Genomic DNA, 16,706 nt, shown 5'->3' on the forward strand with positions numbered 1-16,706 from the left:
GATTATTGGTAATGGTATTTCAGCCTACCCACATGCGTGTGCCTGTGAAGATGAGTGTTTATTGTTAGTCAGCAGGCGTGTAAGTTTTCTTATTTAATTGTTAAATTTGGGCTTGTGTTATTTTGTAAAATATTCTGGTAAGCTAAAATGAAGAAGAGGAAGCTTTGTTACTTGTACACACTGACCATATTGCTTGTTTTATAACTGGCCCCAAACAATCCTCTTAGTGTGGCCTGAGTAAAGATAAAAGTTTGAATGCCTGTGATTTAAAGTACTGTAGACTTAGAATCATTAAGTAGCAAGTTCAGAGTCCCCAAAATAAAAGATATAGGCTCTAGTCTTTCTGGAACGAGTCTTTGCTAGTCCCTTTATAAATCAAGTCATAGTTGTTGTCCAAAGTCATCCTGGGTTAGATAATAAACTATATGGCTACCTTACGGAGAGCTCAGGGGTTTATAGTCTTATGTGCCTGGGTATTGGCAGACATACAATATCCTGACAGTCTTTGACAAAGAACTACACTAGCCCTTCCGTGGAAGACCAGAGAGGGGCAGGTTACCCTTACTTGCCTCTCCACCTTCCAGGTGCTCCTAGCAGATGGGTTCATAATGCTTCCTGAGCCACTAGAAGTGGGAGCTGCTAGAACTCCGGTGAGAGACCGTTTACATTGGGATGGGAGCTGATTTCACACCTCAGTGCCCCAAACCCTTCTAGTAGAGCTAATCAACTCTGCAAATGAATTCTGCCCTTGCTTTTCCACATTAACTCGCTGACACCCAGTCAGCTGCTGCAGCATTTGCTCATCTGCATACTGAAGCTGCTGCAGCACTTGCTCCTGCCGTGGCCTCGGGAGCTCCACGATCAAAACTGCATGCCTAGTAAACCTCTCTACATAATACCCATGTGTGTGCAATGCAGGAAAACACCCAGTTAAGCGTAGCACAGAGCATGCTGACACGTGAAGGTAATTTATGAAAAGCGAATTAAGAGATGATACAAATAAGTTGATTAAAAGCAATTAAGCACTAAGTAATGAAGTCAAAACTATATTGCCAGGGAGGGATGTCAAAGAAAATTTTTCTTGTTAAAGTTCCTTTTGTACATTGTTCACCTTCTCATGATACATGTTCTGTAGAGAAACCTACGCAATGGACCTAGCGTGTCCGCAGCTATTACTTAAACACCCCAAAGTGAGCTCTCTTTAGCTTGAAAATAGTGTAGGATGAAGAGGGCATAGACAAACAACTGTGTAAGATACTTTGCGGAAATTTTGTGATTTTGCAGGGGAAATTAAGTCCTGTTACTTAAAGTCTGGAAATCAGAAAGAAGGCTCCTTCCAGTTCCCGCCCTCCCGTGAGGACTGTGCCTCCCAAGGCCGGTGAGTGGAGCTCTGCTTTCCGTGCAGGAACTGTGGACTGAGTGGGGATGCACAGCTTCCTCTGAAAATAAAGTGTGGGGCCTGGCGCAGGAGGAACAAGTTCATCCTTTTATGGGTTTATCTGATTCTGGAGGCAAGAAAATCTGACATTATAGAACAATGAAAAACAAAAGGGACCATTTTCATTGCTGCACTTCCAAAAATGAGTAGAAGGTGCAGTGTGAAGAGGGGGCACCTGAGGACAGCACAGCAGCGCTCTCTGCGAGAAAGGTGCTTGCGCGGCTGTGGGGCACACTGCTGTCTTCCCAGGAGCACTTTGGAAATGGAGTTGGTTCCCATCCTCACTAGGGCAGGCAAGCTGTTTTGTAGACAGGTGATCTAGGCATCTTTTCTAGTTTACCTCAGAATGCATCAAATAGTCGTCTTAATTATGGGAACTGAGTTGGTATTAAGTGAGTGTGCACATCCAGCATGCACGTACACAGCTTCACAGTGCATTGGGCCAACTGTGGAGCTGGCCAGTGGTGGACTGAACCCACCGTTCATCCCAGGGCCCGAGATTCTGCGCGGCTAGGGCCTGTGGGCATGGCACAGTTGCTGGTTCTGAGTGTGGAGGTCGGGCTTCGTGTATAGCTCCTTAGACTCCTATGCACGTTTGAGGTGTACGGGAGACTTGTGTGGTAAGACTGACGTACCCTGCCTACCTGGACAGTATAAAAGGAGTTTCAGGAACGTAAGTTCCAGATCCTGTGGCCCATGTTTCTCCCAAGCCCAGAGTCCTTCCAGGGGTGTATGGAAATTTCCAGGGGAGTCTGCTGGAGCCGGGGGGGAAGGCTGCCCTCGTCCTTGCCGTGTGGCAGCCTCCAGAGCACTCTCACGTTAACGTCGCGGTGGCTTCTCAATGCCCATGTCTGCTGCTCCTGACAGTCTCCTGGGCACTGCAGGAACAGCCCTCCTGGCTCTGCTCCAAAGCAGGGTGCGGCACCCAAAATTCCTCCTGTGAGACAGGGCATGCTCTTCATCTCCTACTTTCCCTCCACTCTTCCTCTCCATTCTCCGATATCCGTACACCAACCGGACTCCTCCAGCCAGAAAGCATGCAAAGCCCTACACAAATGGAGACCCAAGAGGAGATGGAGGTTTGTTGTGTGCATCTCTGTGCCAGCCGCTAGCATGTTCTGTTGCGATGGTTTCGTGAGTTTCGTAGTCTAAGATTTCTGCTTTCTCAGACAAAACACTTAACTGCACGAGAATATAGCTTTGAGCACCACGCAGCTCAAGGTTGAGGTGTTTCTCAGCTAAATTTAGAACAGATAGAAGTCTCCTATTATCTCCCAATTCAGTTTTTTTTTTCTCTTCTGGATGAATATACTTCACTTTTTCCCTAGGGAAGTGCTTTCGCTGAATCCACTGAGCAACACTGCTGAGCAACTGGGTAATGCCAGTTAGGATAAAGCCACGTAACCAGAGCCTTAAAAACAACCAAAGAATATGCAGACAGGAACCAGAGAGATGGGGCTGCAGCGGTCTCATCAGCCCCTCCTTACATTGCGCCTTCCTGAGTGCCACCTCTTAACTACTTTCTCCCCTTAATTTCTCACTTGCAACTGAATTATTTCATTTTCTCTGTGTTTCCTTTCCCAATAAGAGCCCTTTCCTTTTCCCCCGCCCTCCTCCCAGGGCTGCTGGTTTTGGGTTGCACAGTGCATTTGGTCTGGGTGGAAGGGCTCTGGCAGCTAAGGGTGAGACCTGCCAGGTGCTGCAAGAGAGCTGCTGTGTTTCTGGTGGGCTTTCTACCAGGCCCTGTGGCCTAGGGCAGAGTCTCAGAGAATCAGGTCCTCTCCTGGCTCCATCTTTTTAGGTGCACAGGACATTGGGCCCCTTTCTGTTGTACTTGAGTGGATCTCGCCTCCAGCAGGTGTAATCATGGGAGAATTGTCAGGTTATGTTACTGAGAAGTCTTGGTTGACCCATCTTCAGGAGTGTGTGGATCAAGGCATTCCTCTGGAGGCCCCAGGTGTGGTTTTGCTCTTCCTGTGGCTCTCCTGCTCCCCTGTTTAAACAGCACTCTCCAACACAGCACCCTGTTTATCACCAGGTGATTCTCATCACCCCATAACCTCTCATTCAGTCCAGCAGGACACAAACTTCTTTCCCATGAACCCCAATAGTCTCATTGTGTCTGATTGGTTCTGACCAATGCATGTACCTTGAACCCAGTCACTGACTTGGGCCTACATATAGACCCAGGGCTGGATTGGGGTTCGCTTGGACGATGAGTGAGGGTTCCTGCACAGGGGGTTTAGGGTGGGCAGGATAGGTGCCGGGCAGCACATGTTAGCAGGTGACCCCCGAAGACTCTGCTTCTGGTAAAATTGGCAGCTGAATTATTTACTGAGCTTTTTCAGGGGAAAAATGTTCAAGTGTGTAAAAGCAGTTTTCCTCTTACAGAAAGACTTCATGTCATGTCCCTAAGCTGCATGGTAGCTTTTCTAGTGTGTGAATGGCCCATAGATAAGATTGTGGTCCCCCAGCCACAGTACTGAGTTCTGGATTTTAGGCCAACTGTACTTGTTCAGGGGTTGAGGGCCTGGTCTTGCGGGTCCTGGGAAGGAAAGGCCCGTTGCCACGCATGGTTTCCCTTTCTGTGCTTCCAAAATAACGTAAATTAACACCTATATTTGCTGTTTTATGTGCGGAATGTTACTTGGGGATGTAATGCTCTCTACACTGTCTGGTCTTTGAATAAGTTAGTTCTTAAGACTGATAACAGTGAGACTTTTTCATGGGTGCCTTGGCCCTACGGTGGCTCACTAGGACATGACAGATGCACGGGCTTCCTGTCTAATGCAGAAGCGCAGGCCCAGTCACTCCCCTTAGTGAAATTACAGTGCTGAGGCTGTGCTTGGTCCTGGAGGAGCAGTGAGGATGCTGCCCTCTGCTTAGCTCCTGCTCAGGAGCGGGTGATCAGCCTGTGCGGGGCTGTGAACCATGTGCCTGTGGCCTCAGATTCCTTCCCTACTCCAGACACTAGTCAGGGCAGGCTGAGGCCCATGGATTGGTAATAAGCTTTTTGGCTTTGAAGAACCTGTGATATGATGGTGACTTGGGTATCTTTGAACTGACTGCATGGAAGAAAATTTGCTGGAAAATAGGAGAGAAACAGATGGTTTGGTTAAATTTCAATATTTTTAATGCCTGCATTAACATACCAGTGTGTGCATGGGTATGTGTGTTTATGTGTATATGTATGTGTGTAACACTGTGTATGTGCGTATATATGTACATGTGTGTGAATGTGTGTGTGTGGGGGTGAAGATGGTTGTTTCTCTATCATTGTGTCTAATACTAGAGGTACGGAATGACCTCAGAGCCTGATGAACCCCACCGGCAGGTCCGGTTTTGCCACACATAAAGTTTAGAATTAATGTTAGGGTTCGAGTTGGGTGCCCCTCGAGCCTTCCGTGCAGAGCATCATGGCCGCTCATAACCCCAACCCAGGAGGCATTTCTGGTGACAATTCTGGCAGCAGCAATGCCTTTTATTAAGCACTTCTGCACTAAGCATGTGCTAGATCTTAGAATATCCAGTGAGGTTGGGGATATGAGCTTCATTTTACAGCACAGGGAACTGAGGCTGATTAGGAAAGGTTCTTAATGTCATGGGGCCGGTGGCTGTAACACTTGCCATAAGTGGCTGGTGGACACTCGAATGCCCTGCCTGCCTCTCCCACAGTAGGGTCATAGGTTGTGTGAACCAGGCCTGCAGGACCAGTGTGGAAGGGCACTGCAGTGAGGACAGGCCATTTATCCCGTCTATGGATATCTGCTTTGCTTATCTTCGGTCTGCTGACCCCAGTGTAAGCCTGAGATGACCAGGGTTTTTTTGTTTTTGTTTTTGTTTTTCCCACTAGGAGCTTGGAATTCATATTTATATGTAAAAGTTTTTTTATTTAATGTTGATTTTTTTTTTTTTTGGTTTTTCTCCCGTACCGGGAACTGAACTCATGACCTTGCGCATGTCAGGCAGGCGCTTTTGCCGCTGAGCTAAATCCCCAGCCCCTTAATGTTGATTTTAAAAGTTTTTTTTTTTTTTTTTTTAAGTACTAGAGCTTTCACACTGAGCTATATCCCCAGCCCTTCTATGTTTTATTTTGAGACAAGATCTCCCTAAGTTGCCTGGGCAGGATTCCAACCTACAGTCCTCCTGCTTCAGCCTTTCAAAGTACTAGGAATACAAGTGTACACCAGTAGGCTGATTTGAAACTTTTGGAAATACCGCAGGCCACAGATCCCATGTGTGTGGCTGGCTGTGGCCTGCGGACTGCCTGTTGTCAACTCCTACTGTGGGGGTCCTCCCGCACCCCGCCACCGACTCCTGTGGGCAGCGCTGCTCACTCTCAGCCCTTCCTGCTGACACACGTGATACTGATAGTGATGTGCCCTGGGGTGATGTGCGCTGCAGCCTCCACCCACTTCTCCTTTTTGACATTCTCATTTCAGAGCTCAAACTACAATTGTCTCTTTTAGGCCTACATTGTGAAAATAGACCCACCTCTCCAGGTTCCTTTTCTGAGAGTCTGACCGTATTCTCCCTGCCATGTCTTTAATTTGTATATGGCTCCCATCTCTTCTAGGTTGTTGTCTATTGAAAAGTGGCCATGGCCAGGGTCCTTTATAGCTCTCATGGCTCTCTCCACTCAGGTGTTCAATAAAATTTACTTAAGTCAAATTGAGTCATTAGGAATGACACAGGTGCCCAGTTGGAGGTGTAGGTCATTGTTATGGTTTATATCTGTGTGTCCCCCCAAAGCCTCCTGCGGCCCTGGGGCAGGCTATTAGCATTTGAATATGGGTGTGAGAGCTACACCTGCCCTGGGATGGATAGTTTGCATATGTAAGGGAGAGGAGGAAGCTGCTTGGGGCCATTCCTCCAGGATTCCACCGTGGTGTGTATGTGGTGGCAGCTTTGCTGTGCTGCCGCCCTGAGATGCAGCCCTCTGCCACGTGCCACTCTGCCTTATAATCATGCCTAGTACGGATTGAAACCTCCACAAACTGTAAGCGAAATAAACCTTCCTTAATTTTGGTCGTCAGGTATTTTGTCCCAGCAGCAAGAAAAAAGTAACGAAGACAGTCACGCTAAGGCTAGCTGAACACGGAGGACAGCTCGGAAAAACTCACCAGGACCAGTGGCATAGAGTCAGGGGGCCACAGGACCTGGTTGGGGATGTCACTCTTCATTCTCTGAGCAGTGAGTGATCTGGCCTCTCAGCAGAAGGGGACATACTGATGGGTGTGGGATCATCGAGGTGATGTCGGCAAGCACTTTCCTCACCTTTCAGTGGCTGGAGGATGCAGAGGGAAATTAGACAGAGAGAAACTTTCAGGATGGGTCACTTTAAACCCTGTATGTGGAAATCAGAGCTAAAGACTCACTAGGCCTTCCAGTCCTGCACTGTGTGAATGAAGCACTTCTCTCTGTCCACAGGACAGCTGATGGTGGGGGAAGACCTGGCACTCGGCACCAGACTGAGTTGAAACTGGAGAGGTCCAGCTTTTCTCAGTGCAGACAAGAATATTGTCTCAAGCAGATCTGTGTTCAAATTCCAACACTTGTGGTTATTTTTTGTTTGACATTGTGCAACTGCCTTAACCACTTTAACCATCAGTTTCTTAATGCATCAGTAGAGGGGAAATCTTCCCAATTCATCTGCTGGGTTTCTTTAGGTTAGATGTGGTAATGCATATGATGCTAATGGCAGTGCCTGGGACCGACGCCACCTGTTGCTACTGTCTTTGGACAGAAATGGAGCACAGTGGCCAAAGTTCATTGTGCTTTTACTCAGCAAAGGAACCTGGCTTTTGGCCAGGAGGAAATCTTTCCCGTAGTGCTTTTATGGGTTGCTTTATAAGATCTGGAAGTTAGGAAAGTATTTTTGTTCTCCTCGTCCACCTGTTGTGGCCCAGTATCTTGGCACCTATGGTGATTTTAGAGCAGGCATTTTAGTATTATGACCCTGGCTCTTAATGCCATTAAATTTTGAGTCCTCCCACCATTGTATACATAAAATTTGATTTTGAACATGGAAGGATGAGTGGTTGGGGCTGTTTCTAGGCATTCGTCCATGGAAGGTACTGGAAAAGCTTTTTCCCATAAAGTGACCTCAGTGGCTGGGATTGCCTCCAACTAGGCCATTAAGCCACTGAATTTTATTATTGGCAGGAAGGTTGTTCCCCCTAGTCATTGTTAAACCTTGTTGCCATGTGACAGTTTTATGTCTCTGACTTCCAAGTATGAATAGGGAATTGTTAGCAATGTAACTTCCATGTCTCTTTGGGGATTCCTGAAGGAAGCCAGGAGAGGAAGCTCATTTCCTTCCTTGACCCCACTGTCATTGTGGGAACCAGTGCCCCTCTCACCAGTTGCCAGAGACATGGAGACATGGCTTTCTGGCCATGCATTTGCTGTCCATAAAGCAGGTACCTTGGTAACTTTATCTGACACAGCCCTGCTTTCACCAGAGACAGGGGTGAGCTGTGGCTTGAATTGCAGCAGTTAACATGGTGACTTGGACAGACTGCCAGAGGATAAATCCACTGCAGGGTTTTATTACCCAGAACATAGCACTAATTCAGGGGCTCAGAGCCTGAAATGAGGTGATCTACCTCGAAAGTCGAAGTTAAAGCAGGCTGTCTACCTAGCAAGTTGAAGGTGGAGCTGCCTGGAAAGTTAAACTGTACTGTGGGACGAAAGGGTTCATCGCACAATAGACTTTTGTTATTCTTCTGCAGATTTTTGCAATAAAAGCTTAATAGTTTTTCTTCTTTGTTCAGCAAATATTTTTACTTTTTGTCTAAAAATTATTCAAAGTAATATATATATATATGTGTATATATATGAGCGCTTTCTTTTTTCAATGAACTCTGTGTTCAGTAATCTAGCTTTTCCAGGGTCATAAGCAATAGAGTGGAAATGTATGGGACACACGTATCATCTGCTCCCAGTGCAATCTGATGGAAAGATGTGGTATTCACATTCACTTTGATGGTGAAGAACACATAAGATAGGTATGTGTGATGGAATGGAAGAGTCATCCTGGATCACATTTATTTACAGGACTTTTATTGGGCATTTTTGTATGTTTGTTTGAATTCACTTATTTCTGACCTGATTTGTTTTAGAATTAGAGTAGCACATAGTGAAGTGATATTATTTGGCTTACTAGTTACATTTCTTTTTTGGAATCTGTTCTAAATCTCTAGACCCATTTTACACCATCCCCCAAAGGTGAATTGAGGCCCTGTACTTGATCTTTATCGCCTAATCCTTATACTTTTGTTGACATCTTCAGCTTCCCTGATCCTTACCTCAGTAAAAGCACCCTCACTTACTGAGATTACCTAGAAGAACATGGGACACAGTGTTTAAGTGTGTACCTGGTCCCCAAAGAATGGAAGAAGAAAGGAAGTTGCAAGAACTTACCCTCTCTGTTTGAACTGCTTCACTTTATTCACAAGAAAGAATGAGTCTGTTTGGAGTGGCTGAGCAGCAGTGTGGCCATGCAGCGAGACACTCGGATGTGTGGAACACAGAGCAGAATGTTGTGACCTTTCAGTGTCAGATGTGCGCAATTGTGTGTCCATCTGAGCGTGGTCTCAGATCTAATTACAAATGCCTGAGATCATGCAGGTAGTTGTGTCACTGTTAATTTGGGTAGTAGAGAGATGTATGTTTGCTACTTCAAATTTAGTAAGACTTTGATGGGGTCTTGGAGCCTTTGATCATACAGAAGTGGGAACAGACGGTGCTTAGGGTCTGGTTTTGAGTGGCTTCTCCCCTCTCAAATTCCTCTGCTTCTCCACTTTTACCCTGTGTTCCTTGCCATCTCATCCTTATTCTGGATTTATGGACACATTGGGAGGAGATTACACTCCAGCCAGTCCCAGATCCCAGAGTTTTCAGAGAGGTAGCTAAGCAGGGAGGGAAGAAAGGTTGATTCTAGAATAATTTCAGTCCTTGAGGCCCCACCCAGCTACAGAGGGCTCCCACACTGTGGTTCAGCATGATCACCACACGGGGGCAGTCAGCACCCACGCTTCAGGCTACCTGCCTCTGCCTTCCCCAGGCGCTTGCCCAAATCCTCCTGTCACAGAATGGAAAGGTGCTTGCAGCTTTTGGCCAAGGTCTGGTGGAATTCTCAGTGTCAGGCTGCAGCTTGCAAGAGGGGGGCTCTGTATATACGTATCCTCTGCGGTGAGTGTGGCTTGCTGACTCAGTTTCTCAGCTGTCGGCCTGTGGCCCTTGTGGCTGTGGCCCCCAGTGAGCCAGGAACACAGGGAAGCCCAGGCACGAGAGGAGGGGGCAGCAGGCTGTTGCTTTTAAGTCTGAGAAGGTGGAGGCTCTCAGGAGATTTTCCCTATCAATGGGAAAGTGGAAATACGGCACATGTATTTTCACTGCTTGTTCCTTGCCGCGCTCAGATGGATGAAAAGGTGGGGAGTCCAGTGGGGTGCACTATTACCAAGGTCAATCTGGGCCCCAGCTCTGTCCCTGTGAGAGTGCACCATCCTGGCCCAGCCTCGACTCCTGGCCACACTTTCCATTCCCTCTCAGTGGCGGCTCTTCATAGCCTCTACCAGAGCAAAATCTAGTTCCCATAAAACTTACCTCTGCTAACCCCCTGAACCGAACTAGTACCAGAGACAAACCAGAGAACAGATGACGCAAACCAGATGTGCCAAGTTGAGCATACTGCAGTTCGGAGAAACATTCTTCCAGGTGTATCTCCCTCTCTCTGCTGTTTCAGAAGAGGTGCTGCACATCCCTGGTGCCTGTGTGTGTATGTGTGTGTGTGTGTGGGGGGGTATATACGTGCATACATGCATTTTGCATAGGTGTTCCTGGCACCTGCAGGTAACCAGAACTCTCTTTGTCCATCCTCAGAGAGGTGCATCTCAGCTCCTCCAGCACTACCACTTGTGAGAGTCCAGACCCATCCTCTGGGGACCCTGCAGTCAGCGCCCTGCAACAGCAGCTGTTGCTCATGGTGGCCCGGAGGACCCACTCAGAAACCCCACGGGTATGTGCCTTCCAGAATCACTATTTATGGTGCTCTAGAAGTAGAGGATCTTAAATACTGTTTCCAGGTTGGTTGACCAGGTCTCACCCTAAATTTTGCTTTGCTGTATGGTGGATCTATCATTGCATGGCAGTTCACTTAGTGAATGTGGAAAGAAACTATATACAGCTGGTAACCTTCCAATGACATTACCAGAATTACCTCTGTCTCACTTGCTTTTCCAGATGCATTAGAAATTCATTCACATTGATCTTTGGTTGCTAGGATGCGTTGTTCCCACAGGAACACACTGAGTTAGTTTGTGCCCCCACACAGATTTTGACAATAGTGGCTCTTTAAAAAACAATTATGGTAACCTTGAATACTCAACACTCAAAGATTCTTAAATATTTAACCCAAACAGAGACCTTATTCTTGGGATGTTGACATCTAGGGTCTAAGGAAGAAGCTTCCCATTATCTTACTAGGAGATGCTGTACAGATGTGCATCATTCATCCAGCCAGGTGTAATGACACTCAGGAGAGGCAGAGCCGTGATTCACAGCTACAGATGCCACGGGCGGGCAGACCCAGATCCAAACGGGGCAGATGAGCTGAGGGTTGACTTGAGGCATCAGGCAGGAGGGGGAAAGAGAAGGCTCCTTAGAAAAAGAGGCATTCAGGTTAGACGAAAAGGTGGGCTTCCTCTGGTTCAGGTGGAAAGAGGACTACAGGTACCATAAGGTCGCTCTGGTGTGAAGTTTCTAAAACTGTGCTTACTTTTCTCCTGACAAGATGTCAGTTCCCTCTAGGGCATACTGGGTTTTGAAAAATTATACAGCTTTATGTCTGTTTTTAGGATTGCTTAGCCAAATTTTTCCGAAGAATGTTTGATAATAGAGTGGGTTGATCTATCTATCTATCTATCTATCTATCTATCTATCTATCTATCTACCTACCTACCTACCTACCTATGTATCTCTCAAATGTGCAAAAAAAAAGTCAAGTTCCCTTCTACCTAAGTGACTCCTTCTTGCTTGCAGGGTAGGGGGACTTCAAAGTGCCAGTGAATGGTGACTCAGCTCTCTTGGGTTGATGGAGTTTCCATGGGAACAAATCAGTGCTCAACTCATCCACAGACCCAAGCTTTCAGGACACTTCCATATTGTGTGTGCAGGCTCACCTGCCTCCTCCCAGAGGCCTATGGGTGCAGTGAGCCACTGTCCTGGGGCCCACTGTGGAGGTGAGGTGTGGGAAGCACAGAGTATCACTCAGAGGTAGCTCCCCGTGTGGTCACAGGCTGCTGAGTCCTGCCTGCTGGGCTGGTGCTAGGTCTGCCTCCTACTGACCACCAGAGACTCTGCCTTTGTCCCCGCTCTGAGACCTTCACTGGGCATCCACCTCCTCACTATCCATACTTTGGGGCTCACCAGTCCTGTCTACATCTCTGAGGGCCTGGACACCAGCTGCATTTGTATGCCTGTCCCTGTGGGGTCTGTGAGTCTAGCCACCCACTTCCGGTTCTCACCAAGGGGGTTTTGAGAAACCCTTGGCCCTCCCCACATGGCCTTGGGCAAAGCCCGCCTCCTCCTACCTCCTGAGTGCTGAACCTCCAGGGAAGTTCCCTGGAAATGCTGAGATAGTCGGGAGGGTGTGGTGCTCTTGCTTCCATCTTGGCAGAACTGGAGGAAAATGAGAAATTTGGGGTTCTCAAAGGTACAGTCAATCCATTGACTTAATGTCCAAAGATATCACAGTCGGAGCCCCTCCTTAAAAGTGAGTAAATATTGCAAGGATAACCCAGATCGCCCCTTATTTCACATTTAAATTTCTGTAAGTGGCACTATAATATAAGTGATGTATAAAAATACTAATTTCATCTATAGCAGTGCTGATGAACCTATGGCAAGTGTGCCAGAGCAGGCTGTTTGTATCATTGAAAACTCTAAAAGGTTCGCCATCGCTAATCTATAGTGTTTCACTGTTAATCACTTAACCAGAGTCAATCTTTTTAACTTCTTAACTTTAAATAAAATTTGCAGTGTTTAAATTTCTACTATCTATGGGTATAGAGTTGGAAAAAAATACAAACTGCCATACAGCCTCATATTTAGATCCTGAGTAAATATTTATGAAGATCTCATACCAGAAAAAAAGAGAAAAAGTTTAGTTCTACTATTTATCTCTCCAAATTGAATTCTTGTCACCAGGGAATTAAATTGGTTTTGGCCACAAAATAAAAATTAATTGGTTTCCTGCTCATTATCCAACAAATACTCTTTGTAGGCTGAGTATGCCTTCAGTCCCTGCCAGAAGCTGGGTCACAGTGATGAAAATACTCTGTCCCTGCCTGCAAGAGGTTTGACAAGACAACTCCATCCTCTCTGGCAGAGCTCAGGATGAGAGTGGCTCAGGTGCTGTGGGACAGCAGAGCAGTGAGGACTAGAAGGGGGGACCAGGGAGGCTTCCTTGGGGCAGAGATGCCACAGCTGAAACAGGAGGGATGATTGCAGTTGGCCAGGTAGAAAGCAAATGAAGGCTCCAGCGGACAGAACTCTGGCCAAAAGTCTGGAGGAAAAACAGAAAGCAGGCGTGCTCATGTGTGCAAGCACGGGGACTTCCAGGGCCCGTAGCATAAGGGCTGCTTCTCAGGATATCCTAGCAACACAAGCGGGAAGTAGGGCCGCCCCTAAGACTACATTTACTTCCTTCCCTCTCTCTTTCATAACCCTGAGCTGGGAGCTGCCTACACTCCAGCCGAGGAGTCTCTTCATACAAGCAAGGGTCTGTGGGATGGCCAGGTGGTAGTGCAAGACCAGAGAAAAAACTTACCTGAAATTCTTCCCTGGCATAAATGAAATGTGTGCATGGGATAAAGGGCCCTGATGGGACTGGGGTCCCTGGGGCACTGGCAACCTTCTCTTCATATGCAGAGCTGCAAAGCCTGGTCCAATAACACCGAGGGAAGGGCAAAGCGTGGGACACTGTGGCATTTGGTGGAATCTGTCTCTTAAACTCCCTGGCTTTCAGGGCCATTGACTATGGCCAGATGCAACATGCCATGAATCCACATTATAAACTGGTGCTTCTCTGGACCTTAGTTTACCTACCATGTGCTTCTAACCTCAGGGGGTACATTCTGTTTGCTCATTGCCATGACTTTTAAAATCTCACATTATCCCAGTACGTTACAGGGCCAGCACGTAAGCCATCACCTTGGTTGATGGTCTTTATTATACTTTGGTTGGTGGCCGGCCCCATCTCAAAAGCAGTGTTGGTTCTCTGGCATCTTCTGCTTGCATTTATCTCACCTGGCTCTAATCTTTTTTTTGTTTTGTTTTGTTTTTCCAGTACCGGGAACCGAACTCACGACCTTGCGCTTGCCAGGCAGGCGCTGTGCCGCTGAGCTAAATCCCCAGCTCCAAAATTGTGGTTTTTCTGCATTGACTCATTTATTTATTTTTATTTTTTATTTTAAAAATTTTTTTCCTGTACCGGGGATCGAACTCACGACCCTGTGCTTGCCAGGCAGGCGCTGTGCTGCTGAGCTAAATCTCCAGCCCTGGATCTAGTCTTAAACTCATTCTCCTTGTCTTCCACTAGGAAATGAGAGGGCACTGTATATGACAGCTTCGTGCTTTGTAAACCCTACAGCTCTACATCAGTCCATGACGGTGGCCTTATTGTTGTCCTTATAGGTAGCATGGAGGCCACTCAGTTCCTTGGTCCTAAATTGACCAGAATTGGTGAGAACTGCACAAATGGATGGAGTCCAGGGCATGGCAGACTGTCCTCCTAGGTTCATGTAAAGTTGGCATTTATATAACCACTTACTGTCACTAAAGATTCAGTGGGCATCCATAAGAATGACACTAACAGATGAAACAATCATATAGATGAAATAAATGAACATCAGTTATTACAGCTTAGCATATTTCTCTTTCTTCATATGTTCATTTACTGGAAAGTATGTTATGGTTTTAAAAAGAAAAATGAGCATTTGCCTACTTTTCATTTATCATGTTCAGAAGTTCATTTAAGAAATCTGTTTAGTTTTTTTTGTTTTGTTTTGTTTTTTTTTCTCCAGTACCGGGAACCGAACTCACGACCTTGCGCTTGCCAGGCGGGCGCTTTTGCCACTGAGCTAAATCCCCAGCCCTAAGAAATCTGTTTAGAATAGAAGGGGTTTCTCGTGAATTCTGGCTGTTAAACAAAGCCACTATTGTCACAGCCTCACTGTGTGAGTTTGATGTGTTTTACCCCGCAAAGTGTTATTTACATCTAGTTGTAACTCACCATCCACTTACACCTGTGGCCTTTTTTTTTTTTTGAGACAGGGTAGCGCTAGGTAGCCTAGGTTGGCCTCAAACTTGTGGCCATCCTCCTGTCTCAGCCTCCCAAATGCTAGGATTACAGGTGTGCACCACCACATCCGGCCCACTGGCACATTTTGGACACTAGTTATGTGTGCAGTCCTGTGCCAGGGACCCTCATATTTGGCATCAACTCTTCGTGGGAAATCTTGGGGTTAGATATTATCTCACCTTGGGCTTGACATCTAACAAGACGGGAGCAGATAGGGTCCTGGAACGTGGGTGTCAGCAGGGCCCTGACTCTGTCCCTTTCCTTCAGTCCTCGAGTCACCACTGGGATGTGTGGTGCTGCTCACATCCCCTTGGCAGGCTCTGCTGTGACCTCTCACCAGCCCACTTGTGACACAACTTCCCTCTCTGGGCTTGACAGCTACGTGGTGCCTCCCTCTCCACTTTCAGTAAAAGCGGTGCAGATTTGGGATTCTTTCCCAGGTTCCCTATAAAAGGAGCCTGCAATTCATTCCCTCTGTGCCTGTCTGACTGTGGGGGAGGGTACTGTAGGGCCGTTCATGTTCCGTCTTCACATAACAGGCCCTCAGCTGCATTAGTTTTTATTAAGTATAGTTTATCCTCAGAGTCACAAATCTGACTTTAAATTTGTTTTTAAAGTAATACTATCCTGTTTATAACCCATGATTCTCCATCCTCATAACTTCAGCCAGTAATGAGGTCTGGTCTCCTTTGCACAGTTGGGCTTTTGCCTCATTCTTTGGTCATCGGTCCTTGTACATCGTCCCATAGTGTATTCGTTTGTTCTGTGAGGTGACCTCTCCTGGCTGATGAGCACAGTTGAACAAATGGGTTCTGGTTTTGCTCGGGAGGTTTCACAAGGATTCAGGCTCTGACATCCAGAAGCCTCTTCCATGGCAAGACCCCGGGCAAGTGACTCAGCCTCCCAGAGCCTCCCTGCAACATGTGTTAAGCAGAGATGATAAGAGTTCTTGTGCGCGCTTGAGGATCCAAGGTAACAGAGGACAAAATATGACTTTAATAGTTGCAGCGGTGATTAGCACCATTTGAATTATTAGTTCTCTGGAGCTCTTGCATGTACAATTGCTCCAGGCAGCAGGAGTTTTCAGGTACCTGGGAAGAGGACAGGCTTTTATCTTCTTAAGTGTATCCAATTCCATTAAAAAAAAATTCTAAAATGTGCTTCCCAGTCTCCTCCAGTGGCTTATTCTGATCATAGCTGAAGTTGTTCCCGGGAACTGGAGCTCACTAGTGGTCCTTGGGTATGGGCAACAGACACAGGTCTGCATGAGTGGGAGAAGTGTGGTCCTCTTGACCTGAGGAAGACCCCAAGTTCATCTGCTCCCGGTCCCCACCTTTCCTAGTCACTTTCTCAGTCCAGCAGTGCCGCTTTTAGTCCTTGCCCATGTGACACAGTGTTTGGTAATAAGGTGTATCCCAGACAGAAGCAGCCTGCTTGGTGCCTTGTCCATACATCCATTTCTTCAACATTTAGACCAAGAATTAAGGGTAAAGGTCACAGGGTGAAACTCTTCAGTCCCTCTGCCAGCCGCATTACTTGCTGATGCTCCTTGGGGCTCAGCCACAGACGCCTCGCTCCACAGCCTCTCTGGGTAGAGTACCCCCCAACATAGCTCACTTACTCTCTCTGCAGATATATAGGTACAGGTGTGTGTGTGTGTGTGTGTGTGTGTGTGCATGTGCATGTGCATGCACACACATGAGAGAGACACACACACACACATACAGTGAGAGAACATGTGTGCTGTCATGGCTAGGTTGCTTGCTTATCTCCAGAAATTTCTAAGCCCCCTTACTGTAGGAACTTTCTCTTGTTATCCTGCCAATTTTCAGCATATAATAACTATATGTATAGTACCCAGCTTATATAATCTGTACAATAAATTTTTTTTTTTTTTTTTTT

At 46.8% G+C, this 16,706-nt stretch overlaps 1 protein-coding gene across 1 annotated transcript in view; it reads left to right on the forward strand.

Annotated features, from left to right (window-relative positions):
- Pcnxl2 (pecanex-like 2 (Drosophila)) overlaps positions 1-16,706 on the forward strand; it is a 205,907-nt gene that overhangs the window by 26,940 nt on the left and 162,261 nt on the right. The window contains exons 8-9 of the mRNA XM_013504672.1: positions 1,285-1,378; positions 10,325-10,460. Coding sequence (XP_013360126.1) covers positions 1,285-1,378; positions 10,325-10,460 — 230 coding nt within the window. The remainder of the gene's footprint in view (positions 1-1,284; positions 1,379-10,324; positions 10,461-16,706) is intronic.

The sequence above is a fragment of the Chinchilla lanigera genome, unplaced genomic scaffold (assembly GCF_000276665.1).
Source record: "Chinchilla lanigera isolate Chin_1 unplaced genomic scaffold, ChiLan1.0 scaffold00091, whole genome shotgun sequence".
Classification (NCBI taxonomy): Eukaryota; Metazoa; Chordata; class Mammalia; order Rodentia; family Chinchillidae; genus Chinchilla; species Chinchilla lanigera.